The following is an 18,984-nucleotide window of genomic DNA, read 5'->3' as shown; positions in this document are numbered from 1 at the left end:
CTGCCACCAGCCAATTCTACTCCTTGGCTTCAAGACCTTCAGTAGCTCCCCACTGTGAGAAATGAAGACCCTGGCTGTGTCCAGTTTTTTATAACACCCAGTGCTCATCACATCACATGCCCCCCTTAATGCCCATCACCCAATTACCAATTACATCCCCCCACCCACCTACCCTCCAGCAACCCTCAGTTTTTACATCACACCATCATTGTCTCTATCTTACCACACAGCAGTTGTTTGCTAACACGTGGAGGTCCCAGGCCTGGAGGCCAGATATGTCATATCTATGTGCCCAAGACCTAGCCCAGTGCCTGGTGAGAAACACGTTTGACATGAAGCTGTAGCTAGACAGATGAACGGATGTACAAATGAGTGGATCTTTTCTCAGAGTCACCTCCAGTCTTTTTAAAAGACAGAAATAAGGGAAAGATAACACTACAACAACAATGATAATGCGCTGTGGGGTTGGGGTCCCAATTCCAACCCCCTCCCCCACCTTTCTGGCTTGAAATCACAATCCTTGATAAATCCTCTGCAAGTGGCAGAAACCACCTATAGGATTTGTTCTCCGACAAGCATCCCCAGGAGCACAGGGGACATGGGCCCGTGCACACAGCTGCTCACCCCCCCCCAGCCCATCCCCCACCTGCTGCCTCTAAGGCCACTCCTTAGATCCCAGAACCCCCTGCCCACCTCTTGGGCCTTTTCTTTCTCAGCTTGTCACTCCTTCAAGAGCTACCCCAGAGCCTGAGCCTGTCATGATGACAGCTCCATGAAGTGGGCTGGGCTGGGTCTGGCATCTGAGAGGCAGATTTCCCACCATCCTTGTCCAGCAGTTTTTTGGGTTGTTGTTTTGTTGTTGTTGTTTTTTGTTTTTTGAGACTTTTTGGACAACAAAGTCCTTTCTTTAAATGGGAGCCTATTATGAGGCTGGGCGCAGTTGCCAGATCCAACCCCCTCCCTATTTAGCAGCCATTCCTACCCTGAGACGACATCAAGCCACAGGGCTTTATGGCATGAAGTTGTTGTTTTTGTTTTTGTTTTTAAGATTTTATTTATTTGACAGAGATCACAAGTAGGCAGAGAGAGAGGGGAAAGCAGGCTCCCCTCTGAGCAAAGAGCCCGACTCGGGACTCGATCCCAGGACCCTGAGATCATGACCCAAGCTGAAGACAGAGGCTTAACCTACTGAACAACTCAGGTGCCCTATGGCATGAAGTTTAAAATCCACGGCCTTCATCCTGAGTCTGGGCTCAAACCTTGACCTTCTCCCACCCACTGAAAATGCTCAGGCATCCTTCCAGCTATCCCATGCCCCTCTAAAACCAGCGTCCTGACTGAACCGCAATAACTTAGCTGGGCCCCAGAGCCCCCTCATCCCCCCACCCCGTCCCCAGCAGGCTCCCCTTCTCATTACACGACTTCTCATTACACTACCATGAAAGGAGAGATTGCCCAGAATTACGATGCAGCCCGAAGCTTCTGCTGCTGAGCCCTATCTAGCTCATTTCAAGACTCCTATTGTTTTGTTTTACTGATTCAGCTTGTTCAGAACCCTGATATTCCTTGAGGTAACGTCCCCCCCCCCACATAACATTTCCACCCCCATGGATGGGGCCGACTCCATCTGTCCCCATCCCAACATGGAGACACCCCACCCAGGCTGGATCAGTCAGAGCACCCAGCCCCATAACCAGCAACACAAAGGAGATTCAGTTCTGGGATTTCAACCAGAACTTCCTTCCAAATGTTATTGCTAGCTGCAGAAACCACAGCTGCTGGTGGCCTCGGCGTGAGAAAAGCCTGTCCCACAGTGGAGTCACAGAAAGGAAAAAGGAAAGAGATGGGCAGAGACCTATCTCTGTCCATCGCAGCATCTGTATCCCATCACGCCTGATGCTGGTCTAACCCCCGGGCTTCTCAGTAATCGGAGCCAATAACATTACTTTCCTTTCCTTAAACCCAGTTTGAGTTGGAAATGAATACAATCCTCCTAGCAGCTGAACTCTCCCTGACCTCACTTAGAGGTCAGGTGCCCCTTAGAACATATGGTAAACAAGCACCCTTCCTTGCCTGGGCAGCTTTCGAGTTCAGTGTCCCCAGCACCTTGCCTCCCAGGCCACTGCCCTTTGGGAACATCCTCTGCCCTTCCATCCTCCTGGGGCCATTATCAGTAGCTGAGACCTTCCTCTGGTCGTGCTCCTTTCACGATCAACAATGCCACCTCTTCCAGCCCTAAACCCAGAGTCTTATTTGACTCTGATGGCTGAAAGGAAAATGAAACAATCACTCAAAAGCAAATAGAAACATTCTTTCAATGTGTTTTTTTTTTCTTCCTCTGCCGGCAAAGTGTTGTACAGTCCCATCTGCCTGCTACATCTGTCACTCCAGCAGAAGCATCGGAGCCAGAGTTGACAGGGGACATTTAATTGGTGAGAAAAACTATTGATTGTTGACATGCTGCTGGGTCTAGCTCATCAGTGCCTCCTCCTGTTTAGCAACTTGCCCCCTTCCCTGTTCCGACAAAACAGGTGCACAAAGTTCCCAGCCTGGGAAAGAAATAAGAGCTGGCTACGTGGCAGTGAAACATATTTTCTTTGTTTTAAAAGCTTTGTTTTCTGGGTGCCTGGGTGGCTCAGTAGGTTAAGCCTCTGCCGTCGGCTCAGGTTATGAGATCTCAGGTCCTGAGATCAAGCCCCGCATTGGGCTCTCTGCTCAGCGGGGAGTCTGCTTCTCCTCCTCTCTCTGCCTGCCTCTCTGCCTACTTGTGATATCTCTCTCTGTCAAATAAATAAAATCTTAAAAAAAAAAAAAAAACTTTGTTTCCAATGAACTCCCAGCTTAAGTATTCATTGACCTCCACTCTGATAGTAAATACACCAGATTCCGACCCCCAGTCTTCCACCCAGAAACCGTGGCCCTGCGTACAGAGGTGTCCCATGTAAGATTTCCATGAGGGTCCAGGGGCTGGCCCTTACCCTCCAAGGTACAAGGGATTCCACTGCCCCTCTCTGTGTCATCACGGCAGTGGGCGTGAGAAATGTTAAAGGCAAACGCTGTTGGCCAGTGAGGCTCTGTGTCCACTGACCTGTAACCTCCCTGGACAATCTCATCCACCATGGAATCCGTTCCTGCTTTGAAGCTCTGTTGCCAGGTCTGAACATCTCTGACGTGACAAGGTCTTTGAGCCCCAGACTGCAGCTCCCTACTTTGAGGGCAATTTCAGATAACCCACAGATGCCTCAAACTCGGTCTGTTCTCCCCAAACCTGATCATCAGTCTATGGCTCCCATCTCAGTCTATTGAACCATGCATGAGCTCCAGGCATATTCATGAAAATCATCCTCAACGCTTCCTTTGACCAGCTGCCACCGCCAGAGCCTGTCGGTGCTAAATGCTTGACATCTCTCTGCCACTCACTCTTCTCCATCCCCACAGCTGGGCCAGAGCCATAGCCTTCCAACCCATCCCTCATTTCCCCTCCAACCCATCTTTCACCCTCTGGCTGGCGTGATCTTCTCTGCCAATGCTGACCTTCTAGCATAAACTCTGCTCCCAAACCTGGTGGTCTGGGGTAGATCTGCCTGCACTTCCCCCAAGACGTTTCATGCCCGCAGACCCTCATTCAGGCAGCCCTCCTCTGGGCCACCTCCCCTCCGTGTTGGTCACTTCATCTTCTGGGTCCCTCATCATTCAAGCCTTCCTCTGACATCGCATTTGCCGTGTGCCTTGTGGTCCTTAACTTCTGGGTCAGTCTCACTTATCAGGAATGTGAACTCCAGGTTTTACCCCTGGGTGGAACCTCCCGCATCTAAGCAACATTCAGAAAGTCCCTTTCAACTAAGGGTCAGAAGGAGTTTCTGCCTTAATGATAATGTTGCCCTTAGTCTTAGGATGGCCCTCCAACTGATCTCAACATACCTCCAGTCTTGGTGCACAGATCTCATTGGACAAGAATCCATGGGACACTTAAATTTGGGGGCTGAAGCAATTGCCCCAAAAGCTTACAGCAGGGGAGCCTGCCCTTTCAGGGAAGAGAAAATGGTACAAGCCCCCTCCCTACCCCTAGCAAGCCCAGTATGTCCCCAGAAAACTCCTCCTGTCCCATGCATTCTCACTGGTCACTAGGAACCCTGCTGGGTGTAAGTGTAGGAAATGCTACTATTAAGGGCTTTTTCCTTCTCTTAAAATGTTTTATGTTTTAATGTTTGCTGTTCTTCTCAAATGCAGAAATGTTAGTGACTCCTTACCCTGAAGACCGGTCTTCATTCCTAGGGGATCCCTTCACCCGGAAGTCATCTACAGGGTCCAGATCCCCAGCCTGGCCTCCAGAAAAGCCACCAGGATGTGGCCCTCAGAACCCAGAAGCCCCAGCTCCCAAGACAGCTCAGCTCGCAGCTGGAAATGATGGAAGAGATGAAGAGAAAGAGTCCACACTTCTCAACAAATTCCAGAACACCAAGTGAGAGCCTGTCCAAAGGCATCATGAAACACACATACTTTGAACTGATATTCTCCAAGGAGCACCTTCATCACTGAAGGTCACCACACCGCCATCAGCCTTTGCTCAAAACACAGGAAACCCAAGACCAACAGTGACTCTGGAGTCTGATGGTCAGACAGAGCCACAGGGAGGCCAAGGCAGGCGTAGAACCAGTCCACCAGGCTCAGCGCCACATGGGACACAAGAGTCTCTGCTCTTATTCCACTGAAAGGTGGCAGACAATGGACAAAGCTGGGAGGGGCTTAAAGCCAAGAGGAGTCTGGATTTCATTCTAGGAGCAACCACAGGTCATCAGGAGCTCTTAAGCTAGAAAGTGACATTCTCTGTTTGTTTGTTTGTTTTTAAGATTTTATTTACTTATTTGAGGGAGAGAGCATGAGTGTGGGGAAAGAGGCAGAGGGAGAGGGAGAAGCAGACTCCCCGCTGAGCAGGAAGCCCCGGGATGCTGGAATCATGACCTGAGCCAAAGGCAGATGCTTAACTGACTCAGCCACTCAGGCGCCCCCAGGTTATACTTTAAATGGGCCATCGGGCAGTTAGGGAAAGAATGGATTGCTGGAGGACAACAGTAGAAGCAAGAAGGTCAGTGAAGAGGTATTATAGACCCAGCAACTGAGGAAGTTAATCTGGGGGTGGCTCTGGAGATGGGAGGGGACAATCCGAGTCTTCTATTGGACATGTTACGTTTGGGGCGTCCGCATAGCCATGTCAGGGAAGCCCTTGGGACACAGGAATGTGTGTTGTGTCCTATAATCTGTGTTGTCTACAAGGCGGGGGAAGGTTGAAGAAAATTACCTGGTAAGTCCTGATTCCTTAAGCTCAGAGCTGAGGGTAAGATCCAAACGGCTCAATCAGCACTCAGTGTAAGAGTTGAGTCCCCACCATGGGGGATGGGGCAGGAGAAGGCGAGGGGTCGGGATGAAGGGAGATGCTGCTGCTGCTGCTGCTGAAACTAATGATAAATATTGATCGTTTCAAAAATAAAGTAAATATATGCACGCACACGGTCTGGAACTAAAATCCAACTTAACAAGTGACAAGGCGATGATGAGAGAGTAGCGAGGTCAGACTGGCTGGGATTCGGCCACGGCAGGGAATGAAGTGCGGATTCCTGCTCCCCTGCACCCCGCCCCCGCCCATGAACACCATGCAAAGTGTAACAAGCCAGCTACAGAAGACCGCATACTGCATAAGCCCACTGACATGAAATAATTGAAATGTCTACAGTAGATAAATCCACAGAGACGGAAGGTGGCTGCATGGCTACCTGGGGCTGCGAAGGAATGGGACTTGGGGGAGGAGGTGATGATGAAGGTGTCCAGGGCGTGTTCTGAGGGGGATGGAAATGTTCTAGAACTGATGGTGGTGATGGTTGCCCAACTTTGGGAATACACTAAAAATCTTTGAGTTGTATACTTTGAAGGGTAAAGAGTACGGTGTGTGAGTTATAGCTCACGAGAGCGGTCATATATATTTTTAAGGGAGCTGAGGCTCTCACTCTTGTTGCGGGGGAAGGGGGAGCTGGGGGGAGGGAAAGAGATCCTGACTATTTCTAAGGGATTCTAGATGAAAATTCCTACTATTAATTCAATTACTGAAGTAAGAGCCACTCCTCTGTCACAGGAGAGCGGAGGCTATTCAAGAAATATGGCTTTCGAAAACTACTTGCCGAATTCATTCTATTCCTAGGCTCATGGTGGGAGGAATGTCATGGCTGGCTGTTGTGGAGAGGGAATAAAATGAAATCCATGTCATTTCTGTCAATTCTGGCAGTTGCAATGTGTGCAAAACCAGAACTATCCCCGTCGGGTGTGGAGGAGACGCCATGCTTGGCGGGGCTGAGGGGCAGAGCCAGAGAGAGACAGCCTGTCCTGGTAGAGTCATGCTGGAGAGACACAGAGGGGTAGGAGCAGAAGAGGGTGGGGGTTGCTTGCTGGGTGTGGGAGGAGAAGATGCATACCTTGCAACTCATAATCCTGGCTATTGAAACAAATCTACTTGCACTTAACTTTCCCCCCATCCAGTGGGTTCTCAAACATGAGTGTGCATCCGAATCATCTGGAGGGTTTGTTGGAACACAGCTTACCAGACCCCATCCCCAGAGTTTCTGCCTCAGGAGGTCTGGGAAGGGTCCCAGGATTCACATCTGGCCTCACAAGGCGGGATGATACTGATGCTAAAAAGGAATCAGCCAGATCCTGGACCACACTGAGTCGCTCAATGTCAGGAACCTGCCAGGAGCATCCTGGCACTGGATGGGAAGATGCCAAGCGTTCCCGCAAGAGACATTTGGTAAGACCTCTCTGGGGATGGTCCAGGAGCAGAAAGGGTTAAGAGAGAGGCGTCGTGCCCCTAGATGACCAGCTGGGGCCCTCATGCCGTGGAGATTGGCTTCTAGGCTTCTTGCTTATTGATCGCCATCAGTCAAGGTACCCCTGTAACAAATTGTCTTAAATTATTGAAATGGTAACAGGCGCAGTTGGGTAAATAATGCACAGGGCAGTGCAAGTCTATATTCATTAAGTGGTTGCCCACACGGCTTGGCTCCCACTGGGTCCGACTCAAACTGATTTCTTCCCACCAACCTGATCGCTCTCAGCACTTTGCCCTTCTGCAAACTTGCCATTTCGGGGGATTGAAACCCCTCGTGGATTTCTGACCAGTCTCTGAATACAGGCTTCAAGGTTTTGCTGCCCACATTCGTGGGGTAGTCCCACAGACACACATCCTCAGTGTCTTCAAGCTGTTTCACGGCATGGGTGCTAAGGATTTATTATCTCCTAACCATAATATCAACTCACGACTAGAAATCAGTTACTCTCAGTTACGGGAGGCATTAGAGAGAGGCAGATGAGTGCATTCGAACCTGGGAAGTCTCTGCTTCCAAAGTGCCAATTTTATTTTCTCCTAGATTTATGGAGATATAACTGACAAATGGGATTGTATAAAGTGTACAACGTGAGATTTGACACATGTATAGATTGTGAGATGATCACAATAAATTTAATGAACACGTCCATCACCTCAAAGAGTTTCTATCATGTGTGTGTGCTGAGAACATGTATGATCTACTCTCAAAGCAAATTTCAAGTATACAGTACAAAATTGTTAACTCTAGTCACCAGGCAGTACACTGGAATTTTTGCCCTGGTGAAAGAAGCATGAGGAAAAACACTGTTTTCCTAAGGAAACTTTCCCTGTAATGACATAACAGCAGAGACCAGTCTCAGTAGGGCTGGCGAAGATTAAGATAGGCTCCTTAGAAAGCATCATGAGAGGGAGCATGCAAATCACCATGGAAACCAAGCCATGTTTTTATTGTCTAATAGGTTTGCTAATTATCCTAAAAAGGTAAGAAAGCCCACTGCCTCAGGGGAGATCAGGGTGAGTACTAATGAGTCAAACAGCAATCGAAAAGAGGAGTGGGACAGCTAGAGTGTCTATCTCTCTAGGACCTGCCAAGCAACGATGATGTGTGGAGCTCAGGGGAGAATTTCTCACTGTCCCATTGGAGGCAGGGCCATGGGGATCAGCCATGGACTAAGGCCTGGTTTCCCCAGCCTCCAGCTGCTGCCTCTCTGATATTTCCAGGACCCAGAGAGCCTCCCAGACTGTGGGGGAGCAGGCCAGTGGGAGCAGCTGTGTAGCTATGAGAGGCTCCAACAGAACTCAAAGACAGAGAAGGAGGGTCCAGCCCCATCCTGGGTGCCTGCCCTAGGAACTTTCAACCACCTTAGTTCATTGAATGCTCTCTTAAAGCCTGGTCCAGACAAAACTGAACATTTGCTGAATGCCACTGATGTGCCCACCATTGGCCCCTTTTCTTTTTAATTCTGAGCGTAAGGGGATATGAAGTAAGACATAGGACAATGCTCTAGGTAGACATGGGCTAGATTTAACATGTATAGACTTGCCACGGTTAATTCAGGCCTTTATATCTTCTAAACACACGTCTCTGATATAATTTCCAGAACTTCTGAAATACTCAGCTATGGATGGGTAAATCCTTCCACGTCCCCATGCTTTTACTCTTCTAAATATCTATCCATAAAAGGACACATAATATTGTGTTTTAAATTTTAGATAGCTGGTATCAAGTTTTATTTATATTCTGCCGCTTAATGTTCTCACTTGACACTGAGCATTCAAGAACCGTGGTACTGACAGTGTAGATCGCTACGTGAGTTCAGCAACACTGCTGAGTCTATGCTTGAGAACAAAGTGTATACAGCTGTTGAAAGGAGTGGAGTCAGCCTGTATTTTTAAGGCTTAAGACTTTGAGACCTAGAATACAGTCAGTCCATGGAAATGGACCAGGTGGGCCTGAGAACATGCATTGTCTCTGTTTATGGAGTTCTATGTTATGTCTATTTGATCGAGCAGGTAAGTGGTATATACTTACTACTGTGTATTTATTTAATCTGGTTTCTAAAAAATTGTGTTTAATATTATAGTAATAGGACGTGACCTGTGTCGGTTATTTTTTATTATCGCAACTCTTTTTTTTTTTTTTAAGAGTCTATGTATTTATTTGACAGAGACAGAGAGAACACAAGCAGGCAGAGAGTGGGAGAAGCAGGCTCCCCACTGAGCCGGGAACCGGACACAGGGCTCTATCCCAGGGCCCCAGGATCATGACCTGACCTGAAGGCAGACGCTTCACCGACTGAGCCACCCAAGTGCCCCGATTATCACAACTCTTCAGAAACTTGTATGATAGGAGTCTTGCAGATGAAGAAATGTAAAGTTCAATGCCAGGAAGTGGCAGACACGGGGCTGGAAACCGTCTGCTTTCAAAGGCAAGCGTTCCTCCACCAGTCTGTGGCTACGACTAAAGACATGACCCAGCCACCTGCGCAAAGAGAGGCAGTTTGGCCTACATTTAAATCCAGATCTGCGAGGCTCTGAAATGGTGACTCTGGACCTCTGAACGATTGCATGAATTCTAGCAAACAGAAGCCTGACCTCTCCGAACGACATCCTACACTTCGGTACTTGGTATTTCAATTGACCCTGTTGGCTGACAATGGACGGATCCCCCTGACTTTCCCCAATGTATCCCTATGAGTACCAGGTGCTCCAAGCCTCACGCCCACCCTCGCCCACCTGTCAGGGCTCCCCTGACTGACGGCAGGCCAGCAAGAGCAGGTCCATGAAGTAACAACCAAAACCCAATCCAAAATGTCTTCCCGTTATGTTCGCATTTCCTGCCTATTAGAATGGAAATTAAAAAGGCAGATTCACCATGACATGAACAGGGCTGAGGCATCAAAGCCCCTCCCTTGCAAGGGCCCCAGTACTTCATTCTGTATTTATGATTTTGTTTTCTCAAAAACGATTCCAAAAATTGTAAGTTCAGGCCACCCAAAACCTGGGTCCACCCCTATGGAAATGACTCCTCTTGGAGATCTCCTAGTCAAGTGGTGTGGCATTCTTGGGGAATTTTCAGGTCATAATCTCAGGATTAAAGCTTAGATGGGAGGCCCAGGCTGAGGCCTCCCTGTGCCCGGTCTCCTTCCACTTGTGCATCAGGCTGGGGGCCTTCTCCAACCCCATGGGATCCACTGGCCTTGGTCAGCCCTGTCCCACGGTGGCCTTCAAGCCAAGGAAAGGCCACCGCTCCCAGCTCAGCAGTCTGCCTGGGCCCCGCCCTGCTCCAGCTGTGTCCACTGGGCTCTTGGGGAAGGGCCAGCCCAAGCCAGATGATCTGACATGATGAAAAGGGAAATTCTCCACATTCCTTCTGCAGAAGACATTTGCCAAATGCAATGCAGTGAGGAGAAGCAGGCTGGGGTTTTCTTGGGCAGCCAAATGCATCTTCAACCCCAACAGAGTTCAATGTAGCAAAAACTGGGTCACATCTAATTAAGTTGAGTTTCAGGGGGAACTAGTGTCTACTGTGGACAGAGCAGGGGGCCGGGGAAGGGGAGGCCAAGGGAGGATGTGGGACCAAGCATCGAGATGCTCTCCTAATGCACACGGACTTCCAGTTTTGGAAAAATGTCTTCATATTCCCAGAAATGACCCAATGGAACAATCAGACTACATTATTTTCTCCAGCCATCAATGCACAGTGATAGTTCCAGATGGAAAGGGCCAGAATCCTGTTTTTAACTCTGTCTTGACTTCACACTTACCAACTGCCTGAAGTTTCTCATAAAGGTCCTTTCTCCCAAAGGCTCAATTTCCTTTCTCACCAAGAACAAAGGCAATTCAGTGGGGAAAATGTCAGTTTTCCAGCTTGAACGTCCCAAGCCGGCTTCAGCTAGTCAGTTTCCATCAGGATGTCTGAGGGGTTGCCCAGAAAGCTGACCAGATCCCTCTTTCCCCCACAGCTAGTGGGCAACCTGAGGCTTTAGAATTACCTCCTAACCATCCCTCTTAGGAGCCTAGGCATTTCAGTTATTAGAAGCATTAGATTACCCGGTCATGTTAGCAAAGCCAAGTAGTCCTTAAGATTCAGCTGATCCCTTCCTCCATGAAGCCTTATCTTTTTTTTTTTTTTTAAAGATTTTATTTATTTATTTGACACAGAGAGAGAGAGGACAAGCAGGGGGAGCAGCAGGGAGAGAGAGAAGCAGGCTCTCACTGAGCAGAGAGCTGACATGGAGCTCAATCCCAGGACCTTGGGGTCATGACCTGAGCCAAAGGCAGATACTTAACCAACTGAGCCACCCAGGCGCCCCCACGAAGCCCTATCTGACTGCCTCCCAGCTTGAAGTGGATTAATCTTCCCAATGCCAGCAACATCTCTGCATAATAGCACTTATGATCTCCTATCTCTGTCTACCTCAGTCCTGGCTGGAGACACCACATGCACAGCATTTCTATGTCCCCACCACCCTCCAGAGCTCATGATGACGTGTCATTGACTGCCCAGTTGGTCATGGTGGGAAGCCTCCACTTCACAAAGAAAATAAGTCTTGGAATGACTGTGCCTGCCCAGAGTCCCAGAGCTGGTGAGGGTCAACGCCTACATGTACACCCAGATCTTCGGGGTCAAGTGTCCCTTCCACTGTTGTGGGCCTACAGGTAACAAAACTTTAAGGACATGAAGACACTGGGAGGGCGAAAATCTAGAACATAGCTTCCCGGCCCTCAAACAGAAGATGAGATGATAAGTTATGGGAGAGGTGCCCAAACTATGACACAGTCACACATGAAAATGCCCACAGAGGCCAGTCAGGGCAGGTGAATGGTTAAAGTAGGGTAGGCAGGGACTGTGTGGCACCTGGGAAGCCGCGTTCCCCTGAAGGGCACATCCTTTATTCAGAGCTGACAGATTGCTACCACACAGGGACCCAGGCCCAGAATTACTCATTTTAGTTTTATAGATGGAAATCTCAACTTTAATATAAAATCTCCAACACTTTTCCTGTTGGCAGCTAATAAACGTTTAAAAAAGGAAACTGAGGGCCAACTCCATCTGCAAGCTGGATGTGGCCAACAGTTCAGGAGTCTGCAACCCCTGACGCAGACTCACTCCCGGGACATCAGATCAACCAATGCAAAGGAATCTAACTCACTCCAGCGCCCGCCCCGGCCAATTCACATGGCGCCATCTTGCCATGGAGAGCACAGGATGAAACACAAGGTTTCCTAGCATGTCCCCTGCATCACCCGGATGGTTACTTCCCTTGGAGAACCAGATTTTCTGAGGATTCAAACACGCAAACGATAGGCTTCAGCCACCGGGCTCCCTACTTCAACTTAACCTCCTGTTCTTCCATGACACCCGTGTCCTCAAGCTTACGATCGAGTAACCTCATCATTGTGATCAACCAGTGGGCCCGACACATCAGTCAGCCTCCCAGGAGACTGTTGTGTTTGGTTTGGTTTGGTTTGGTTTGGTTTGGTTTGGTTTTTCAGTTCGTGTCTGATGTGGCATTTCTTTTGCTTCCGTCAGAATGTCTACGGCGGGGGCGCCTGGGTGGCTCAGTGGGTTAAAGCCTCTGCCTTCGGCTCAGGTCATGATCCCAGGGTCCTGGGATCGAGCTCCGCATCGGGCTCTCCGCTCCGCGGGGAGCCTGCTTCCTCCTCTCTCTCTCTGCCTGCCTCTCTGCCTACTTGTGATCTCTCTCTCTCTCTCTGTCAAATAAAATAAAATCTTTAAAAAAAAAAAAAAAAAAAGAATGTCTACGGCGTTCTTACAGAATTCCTTTCAGATGGTTCTTCAGGTGCCCCATAGAACCCCACACAGTATTGGCACAATCGCAGACATTCCATAAATGTGACGCAAAAGTACAAATGGCCTCCCAGACCTTCAACGCACCCTCTTCTCCTTGCCTCTCTGCAGGCATTTTCATCTTGGACCAGCTGCCAGGTCAGCTCTGCTGGTCCTCCCGTCACCTACCATCACCGAGCACCTGCCATGCAGCGGTCCTAGTCCTCACCCAATCTTCACAGCAATCCTCTAAAACAGGTCCCAACCTGTCCTCTCCTACGGATGAGAAGAACGAGGTCCAGAGAAGGGGAAAACACTCCAGCGGTAAAGCCAGGGGTTGGACCCCAGCCAAAACAATCCCAGAGTCCGCCCCCAATGACTCCAGGTGTACAACGTCAGTGGGTTCTGAGATTATCCCCACGTTACAGATGGTGAAAGAGGCCAGAGAGGTTCCAGACTTCCTAGACATCACGCACTCCCACCTGTAAAAAAGCAGAGTTCACGATTCCGTCAGGTCAACCAGAAGCTCAGACCCAAGGAGCCATTGCAGACCCACTTCTAAATTTTAACACAGGCTTCCATGAAATGAAAAAAAGGACTATAATAAACACAAGAAAAGAAGTTTAATGCCGACTTTGCTCTAATCCCTTCGAATCATGCCTTTAATTAAAAAGCTACAAAAAGGTACACATGAGCTTAACATGTTGGTTCTTTCCCTTCATTGGTGAGTCTGATTTCTTCTCTCTTTGCAAGTACACTTCTGCCTCACGGCCTCTCACTACTCAATGTGTGGTCCGTGGACCAGCAGCAGCAGCAGCATCTGGGGGTTCCCAGGAATGTGGGGTCTCGGGCCCCAGGCAAACTCACTGCATCAGAGTCTGCACGTTAACAAAATCGTCAGGTGACTTATGTGCAGGGGAAAGTTTGAGAACTGGGCTATATGACCCCAAGGAATGTCAAATATAACCATTTTGTGAATAATTCTCTTCAGTGTGTCTAACGACAACATTGAGGGGGCGTCTGGGTGGCTCAGTTGGTTAAGCGTCCAGCTCTTGCTTTTGGCTCAGGTCATGATCTCAGGGTCCTGGGGTTGAGCCCCACATCGGGCTCTGTGCTCAGCAGGGAGTCTGCTTCTCCCTCTGCCTCTTTCCCCCTGGTGTGTGTATTCACTCCTCTCTCCCTCTCTCTCTCTCTCTCTCAAATAAATAAATAAGATTACATTGACTAATGAGTGCTGGTTTTTAAATCCCAAAAAATCTGCCCAGCAACACAGCTCCCAAGCAAGAACGGCCTGGAGGGGACCACAGTGAAATGTCTCAGAAACCTCAGTTCTCAGGTGAGCGAGCTCACTCCTAGGGGCCACCAGGTTACCCCCAAATCCTCAGCTCCCCTGCAGCCAATCTTCAGCCTCGTCTGCCATGGCTACTTGGCCCCAGTATGCCCACCGGACCTTCTGCAAGGGCCTGGGTCTGTTTTCCACAGAGCTGGAGGGGGTCGTGGCTTTGAAAATCCATGCTGAATGACTAGAGCAAAACTGATTTTTTGCCACATGGAAGAACGCACCCAAAAATGAAGTAATCGGGGAATAGCCATGAACCTTAGGGGCCGTCCATAAAACAAGCCTAGGATGGGTTGGAGAATGTCCTTATAAAGCCATATGATGACTCCTTGGTGGCTGAGCTGTGGGTGGTATGGGGCTGACCAGACTCGTGGAATCCCGGGTTATAGGAAGGTCGGAACTGCTTTGGTCACCGGCCAAATCTACAATTAGTCCTTGGGGGAGATGCACGGGAAGGGACCCTTGGCTGGAAGGGTGGGTCAAGCCCGGGAAAGCCAGAAGCCTTCCCCAGAAGGCGGTGCCCGGCTTTTCCTAGGGCCTGCTGGAATTTCATTATCCTGTTTGCACTGTACAGATGGGAATTTAATAATTAATTAGGGAATAGCTCACCCCAGAGCCGGGCAGGGGGATTATACAAATCAACTGAGATGTAGCAAGGGGCTGAATATTTCATAGTGTGTTTAATTTGCAAATGCTGCCCACTGAGAAGGCTTAGGCAGGGAACCTACCAACATAATTATTATTACTCTTGCAAAACTACTTGAGTTTCCATCAGACCGCCTTCTTTTCGATTGTTTTCACCAAGCACTTCTTTCAAGACATGTAATATTTTTCAAAAATTGGAGGAAAAAAGAGCCAAAATGTAAAAGAATATTTATTAGGAATGAAATGAACCTGTTCAGATAAAATAAAAACTAACCTAGACCCTACATTTGTTCAGCCTGTAACTCTTTCTAACACTCGAAGAGCTCCATTCTGATCATTTCCTCTCCTGTGAACTCTGATTGAGGAAGCTGGACACTAAAAGAATCCAAGGCATTACTTCTCTTGTGTTCCACACACGATTTCATGCATTAATTAAACCACCCACTGATTCTGAGCACCCTTGATATCCTCCCTATACATTTTCCTTCCCTTACCTAAGCAGGAGGAATTCTCTACTATCTTTGCAACAAGAACCCTAACTGCTCCAGCTGGTGTGGACAATAGGGGCCAGAGGACAACACACCCACAGGCTTCTAGCTAATTCCATCTTTTCTACCACCACCACCATCACAGGTTGAAAACCCAATCATCTAGAGCAGGGTCAGCAAACTTTTTCTGTAAAAGGACAAATAACAAATACTTTAGTCTTTGCAGCCCATATGGTCTCGGTTGGAACTTCTCAATACTGCTGTCTTAGGGGAACGTGGCCACAGACTGTATGTAAACAAATGAACATGGCTGTGTTTCAATAAAACTTTATCTACAAAAACAGATGGCGGGCCAGATTTGGCTGCCAGCCAAATTTCTAGATGTTCTGCCGTAGCATTTCTTAGGACTTCATCCAATTTTATGCTTTAAAAAAAAAAAATTAAAGAAGTTCTTGGAGCGGCTGTATGGCTTACAGTTTCCATGGAGACTGCAGATGGTTTCCAGAAGGACATGGCTGGCATTCACCCCCACCACTGGAAATCCTGTTCTTTCTGAAAAGGTGGTACTATGTTACCTGTTTCCTGCTGGAACTCTTCATATTTCTGTAGAAAGCTCTCCTATTACCATATCCAACAGCGAATCTAGTCCTAGACGTGGTGATGTTTCTCCTTTACCTTGGAGTTGAAGGAGTTCGACTATTTTTTGGTACAAAGGGAAACCTCTGCCAACAAAAGATGCCACTTGGTGTTAGCATGGCCTTGACCTTGCCATCTGTCCCGGTGGCCTCTTATTATCTGCCACAGACCTATGTGCTCCGCCGGAAGCCATCATGAACCAGCATCTCGCTCTTCTTCTGTGGCTCAGAGCTGCTGCCTGAGGTGTTCACCCTGACGGCTTTCTCCAGTATGGACCAGATTGGGAGTATAAACGTTTCATTCAGCAGCCGCGGGATGAGACCACAGATATTTCCGCTCTTTAACCACACCAGTGAGAACTGGTGGGTCAGGTTGTCCTGGGAAAGGTTCCACTCTTCTTTGGCACAGACATTTGGGCAACAAACCGAGCAGAAGGCCGCTGGGCATCATCTTCTGAACCAGGACCATCAGCCTTCAGCCTGAGAGACTGTTCCACATCCAGTCTTGGGAGGAACAAGGTTGTCCCATCCTGGCCCTTCTCAAAAGCAGTTCCCTGGGGCCCTCAAGTTCTCTTCGATCATCGTGGCCAGAGCATCTTGTCCAGACCGTGTAAGCACCTTGGGCTTCCAGCAGGACCGGAGCGGCTTACTCCCCATGCGTGCTGTGCGCTCCTGTCCCGTGAGCTCAGCGAGCCTCGGGACGCTCTGCTCCCGGAGTAAAGCAAAAGCCTCTCACCTCAGTCCTCAGAGGCCGAGCTCCAGAGCCTTTTTAGTAGCTCCTAATGCTATTTTTCTACCCTCATCATGAAACAAACATTGTTTTATAATAAATGTGTCTTTTCTGTCAAAAAAAAAACACAAAAGTTGGACTTTTTCTGTGACTCTGAGTACGTGTCTAAGTAGACCTAAGTTTAATAGATTAAACCAGTGGTTCTGGGGCGCCTGGGTGGCTCAGTGGGTTAAAGCCTCTGCCTTCAGCTCAGGTCACGATCTCAGGGTCCTGGGATCGAGCCCCGCATCGGGCTCTCTGCTCGGCGGGGAGCCTGCTTCCTCCTCTCTCCCTCTTTGCCTGCCTCTCTGCCTACTTGTGATCTCTGTCTGTCAAATAAATAAATAAATAAATAAATAAATAAAATATTAAAAAAAAAAAAAAAAAACCAGTGGTTCTCACATTTGGCAATGTCTGGAAACCAGAGTTAGCCTCATGGGTGTCTACATCACACAGCTTGATGGGGCACCCAAATTAGGAGGGCCCAAGCCCCACACTTGATTTAATGCTCTTCTGGTGAGCCAAGGTCAGGGATGCCACTCAACATCCTAGAACACATAGGTCAGCCTCACAGCTCAGCAAAATAGTATCGAAATATCCGCAGTGCCAAGATGGAGATATCCTGGGTCTGACCACGTGAAATGGCCGATAATCTGCCGTCTCTGACGGACACATAAAGTCACAGGGTATGGTGCCGCCTCGTGGAACTCTCCTTTACATCTTCATAAGATTTATTTTATCAAAATATTTACAGACCAGAAAACAGGTCCTCTCACAATCTGTGCGTTTCTGACTTCTCTTCGTTCACCACAAAGAAGCCTCTTTAAATCTGCCCCCGATTCGTGCCCTCGTGTCTTTATTTATCTGTCGTGGTTTTTGTAGGAAAGTAACACACACAAGTGCCGCTGATATTCGAGGTTCTGAAACAGTCTGGTTAATAACAGGGACGGTCCTGCCGGTCCTGTCCCCCGTCCGCGTACCCCTTCTCAGAGCAAACCTGTTGATCACTTTTTCATCTGTCCCCACAGATGTTTTGAAAATGGGGCATTCTCCACACACGGTTTTCTCCCGTTTTCCTTGGGATGTCTGTTACCAGTCCACCTAAAACATTCACCAGCGATCCCCTGTGCCTGGTCCAATCCTGCTTTGCTTCCCATTTCCCGGGGGCCACCTACGTCCGTAACGGGGACTGCAAACCTTCCAGAGTCTTCCCTCCAGCAACTCTGCCTCCTTATTAGATTCCCTTACCCTCCCCCTTTTGAAGTCCTGGCTGAATAAAAAAATAACATTCATTTTTCCATTTCCTAATTTCTCCCCCTCGGTGCTCTTTGTCACAGAATGTATTATTGCTCTATTTAAGGTCTGTTGGGACCCAGCGCCTGTCAGCGTTGTTGAACAGAATGAAAAGCTCTTGAGCTTGAACCAGGCCAAACCTATACATAGACTTGACCCTCATTTCTGTTCCAAGAAGAGCAGGAAAGAGTCTGATGTTGGAGGCTCTGACTTCCCTCCGATCGATTCCGACATGCAGAGGGAAGGGGGGGGCCTCCTCTCCCCGTGCGTGTGAGCGTGAGTGCATGGCACCACACATCTGCTCATAAATTATTAATCCCACCTTTGAATCAAAAAGGGGGAAAGACAAGCAAAAGCAACCCGAAAAGCATAAGCAGGCAGAGAACACCAATTCAAGAGAACGATTAATTATTTAGAGGTATTTCACCACTGTCTTGATTCAAGGGCAACATTTCTCGTTGGGAGAAGTGAGAAGTCTGCAGGAAAATGTGGCTCCGGCCCCAGCCAGCAGCAGATGGCTGCTGAGAGGACAGCAGGTCCCAGGGAATCTGCCTTATGTTTCCTTCCTGACCTCCCATCTCCCACAGCCGCCACACTCTGTCTCCCAGGGGGAAGGCTGCAGGCTCCGGTCTCCCCTGGCCCTCCAAGGAGGTGAGAATGAGGTGCCCTGGGAATGGTTGTCCCGACTGATGTCTGAGGTGGCAGCTCGGTGACAGAGAGAAGGCTGAACCTCACCCTTACGAATGGGGGGGGGGGTGTGGTCTCAGAAACCCAGGCGGGTCTGGCATTCCCGTCCCCCAGGCGCTGCTATCCTCAAGCTCCAAGATGACTGGTGGAGAGGGTGGGGAGGCAGGATCTGGGGATGTCCCATCCCCAGTGGGACAAGTAGGTGGCTTGAAGGAATGTCTTCCACAGGCTCTCCTGGCTTACCCAGGGCTACTACCATTTTGTCCTTCCGGGCACCGATGGGTTTGTCCTGGTTGTGACCACATTCCTGTCTGAATGAACGCTTTGAGATGGTTGATGTTAGGGAGACAGGTGCAGAGTAAGCTAGGAGCCAAAGAATGGCACATGTGCTTTCAGAATGGTGAAGTAGCCTCAGGATCAAGTTCCTTGCCCTCGAAAAGCCTGTACAGCTTTGGGGGGA

At 48.9% G+C, this 18,984-nt stretch overlaps 1 protein-coding gene across 1 annotated transcript; it reads left to right on the top strand.

Annotated features, from left to right (window-relative positions):
* Positions 1-15,800: 15,800 nt before the first annotated feature.
* On the top strand, positions 15,801-16,259 carry LOC308346074 (transmembrane protein 216-like; the record flags this gene model as incomplete). The annotated part of the gene is given in 3 exon segments (XM_080808677.1): positions 15,801-15,957; positions 15,960-15,976; positions 15,978-16,259. Coding segments are annotated over 3 exon segments (456 nt in total).
* Between the last annotated feature and the right edge of the window lie 2,725 nt (positions 16,260-18,984).

This window comes from Martes martes (genome assembly GCF_963455335.1).
Source record: "Martes martes genome assembly, chromosome: 7".
Lineage (NCBI taxonomy): Eukaryota > Metazoa > Chordata > Mammalia > Carnivora > Mustelidae > Martes > Martes martes.
This window is presented reverse-complemented; position numbering and strand designations above follow the sequence as displayed.